We start from the raw sequence: 2,926 nt of genomic DNA, 5'->3' as shown, positions 1-2,926 counted from the left end.
CACACACACACACACACAGACAGACAGTACAGAGAGAAGAGAAGCGAAGAGAAGACCAGAGGGATGGGCAGACAGAGAGGAGATGAGGGAAAGATGAAAGTATGGAGAGACCAAGAGCTGAGAGAGGGAGAGAGCTGGAGAGGAAATGGCAGTGAGGAGAGGAACAAAGCAGCGTCTCTACTGGAGACAGGAGCCAAGAGGCAGCTGAGGAGCACAAACTGCAGGAAGGCGTGTATGAGAGGGGGGGGGGGGGGGGGAGAGGGGGGGTAAGGTGGGAGAGATTGCCTTGGGAACTGATGTCTGATGGCAGCCTGCAAGGGATACGAGAGGAGGGGAGGGGAGGTGCAAAAATAATACACTATGGATGGAGAGAGAGAGAGAGAAAGAATCGAGGCCAACCCAGAGGAAGATGACAATCCTTTGGGAGGACATGAGGAACTCCTATTCCTCTCCCACACTCTGTATTTCTTATACTCCCTCTTTCACACACACACACACACAAACACACACACACAGATATCTGATGCACCAGAGGGACTGGATTTAATTGGTATTTTGCATTTCCTACCTTGCAGTTAGGGCTGGACTTCTTGAAGACTCTGCAAAAAGAAGAGAAACAGACAGTCAGACAGACAGACAGGCAGAGCGACACAGCATTATCCCAAACTCCCATCACATCAGCCTGGAGTTCTTCTTTAAACTTTATCCATCCCCCATGAATCAGCTAAGCATTTCATCACCCGCTCACCACAAGCTAAGTGAGACCTAAATAAAGTCTTTCGAAACGCTACATGGCCCTGACTCACGACCACAATGTCCTGAACAACACACACACATACACACAGGAATGGAGAAGTACAAAGGCCCATTCCCTATGTGTGGGCTTGAATTCCCTTAGTGCCAGAACTAGTGATGTATTTGAGCTGTCGCTCTCCAATGTGCTCAAAGCACACAGCATGTTGTTTGTGTTTATTTACTGGGTTTTGAGCCACCACGAGGTTGAAATGGGTGCCATTGTCGCATTGGAGGTGCTCTTGACATGTCCATTCAGTTGGTCAGCGGTTCTCCATCAACCTCCTGACCTCACCGCAGACTTGTGCCGCATGTTTCTGATGGGTCCAGTGTTTCCCTGCTGTGCACCTTGCCAATTTCACCAGTGGTGCTCTCGACGAGCCAACCCCCCCCCCAACCCCCCGCCCCCCACAGACACACAGAACTGCACCTGGGGCTTCAGCAGAGGGACTGAGAAGTCCCTCACCACCCCCATGGACTTGAGCACAGCATGTGAGTTAGGCGGGGATCACATTAGCCAGCGGCAGCGGCAAACGTAACGCAACGCTCAGACCATAATACGTTTTGTCTCGTTCCTAAGCAACACAAACGGTTTGTCAATTGAATACGCTCGCGTTGCGCTTTGAAAGTTGGAACGAGTTCAACGCTCAGCTTGCTCAACACTAGCGTTACGCCAGCGTTGCCACCGTTCCGCTGCCGAACCATAGAGAACAATAGGAAACCTGCCGCTTGCCGCTGGCTAATGTGATCCCCGCCTAAATGGCTTGGTGGCTACAGGTGACACAGCGCCTGCCTGCGAGGAGACTTGGGCCCCCTGGTGGTGAGGCTATGGTAGCACACAGCCTGGGAGTCAGCTGGCGTGTGGATACGGCTGTCAACTCAGGTTAGGCGTGAAGGGGGTCCGGGAGGGGGGGGGTCTACACACACCACTGAGCTGAAGAGATGTGACAATAGGTGAGAGAGACTGATGGGGGGGGGGGGGGGGGGGGAATCAGACACAGAGAGAGTATGAGACAGAGGGAGAGATGGAGAACAGCAGAGAGGAGGAGAGAAAGTAGGAGAAGAAGGGAAGAAGAAAGAGAGCAGAAGGGAAGAGGGAATGGTGAATAGGTAAATAGAGAGAGAGAGAGAGAGAGGATAGAGAAAGAGAGAGAAATAAATAGACAGAGACAAAGGGTGGGGGGTGGGGAGAAGGCTGAGGGTACAATACAATTCCCTAAATGGGATAAACACAGCGTGACAGACTGAGGGAAAAAGAGAGACGAAATAGCATGGCACATTTGTGTGTGTGTGTGTGTGTGTGTGTGTGTGTGTGCGTGTGCGTGTGTGCATCGCTATAAACAAGACGAATGAGACGGAGACGATAAACAAGGCGCTGTTGACAAATGCCTCATTTCAATCTGAAAGGACAAAAAAAGTGGCACTGGTGCACCAGACCCAGACAAAGAGGAGGGGAGAGAAAGAGAGAAGACATGAACACAGAGAGATGGCAGGAGAACGAGGGAGAGAGAGAGCATCCAGATGAAGAGTGGGAAAAAAAAGGACAGAGGGAAGTGGAGGAGGGCAAAAAAAAAATGGGGGCTGAGGAAAGAAGGCGGGAAATGGGGTGAAGAGAAAGAACAGGAGGAGGGGAAAAAGGAGAGAGAGAAAACAGGCCTCAGCACTAACTAACAATGCAGGGCCATCAGCAGCAGCAGAGTCAGCAGCTAGGAGAGCAAGATCACAGGAAGATGGAAAAAAACACAAAAATACCCCCCTCTTATCCACACACACTCACTCTCTTTCTCTCACACACACACACACACACTTGCGCACAAGCATCTGTCTGTGAGTGTCTATGCGTACGTGCATGTGTGTCTGTATGTGTGTGTCTGTATGTGTGTGTGTGTGTGTGTGTGTGTGTGTGTGTGTGTGTGTGTGTGTGATGTTCAAAAAGCCACAGCCCCTGGTGGGTGGGAGAGTTCCTCTTCACATTCATGTCACAAAATATAAAAATGACAAACACTCTCTCCCTTCCTTCCTCTCTCTCTCTCTCGGTCACTCTAATCTCATTTTAGGGACACTAGGGTGTTCCGACCCTCCCTACTCCCCACTGACCAGATTTTGCCTCTTGAGCAGAGGGACACAGGACACG

General features: G+C 50.9%; 1 protein-coding gene across 3 annotated transcripts in view; it reads right to left on the bottom strand.

Annotated features, from left to right (window-relative positions):
* Positions 1-2,926, bottom strand: part of arrb2b (arrestin, beta 2b) — a 57,021-nt gene that overhangs the window by 27,151 nt on the left and 26,944 nt on the right. For 2 of the 3 annotated variants that reach the window (XM_076289355.1, XM_076289356.1), the window contains exon 2: positions 569-599. The exons of the other annotated variant lie outside the window; for it this stretch is intronic. In XM_076289355.1, coding sequence (XP_076145470.1) covers positions 569-599 — 31 coding nt within the window. The remainder of the gene's footprint in view (positions 1-568; positions 600-2,926) is intronic. 3 annotated transcript variants of the gene reach the window in all.

The sequence above is a fragment of the Alosa pseudoharengus genome, unplaced genomic scaffold (assembly GCF_046254945.1).
Source record: "Alosa pseudoharengus isolate Yale_2024_CS ecotype anadromous, Long Island Sound unplaced genomic scaffold, YU_APseudo_1.1 YU_APseudo_1.1_scf_17, whole genome shotgun sequence".
Classification (NCBI taxonomy): Eukaryota; Metazoa; Chordata; class Actinopteri; order Clupeiformes; family Clupeidae; genus Alosa; species Alosa pseudoharengus.
Note: the sequence above shows the minus strand (reverse complement) of the source record. Positions and strands in the feature narration are given on the sequence as shown.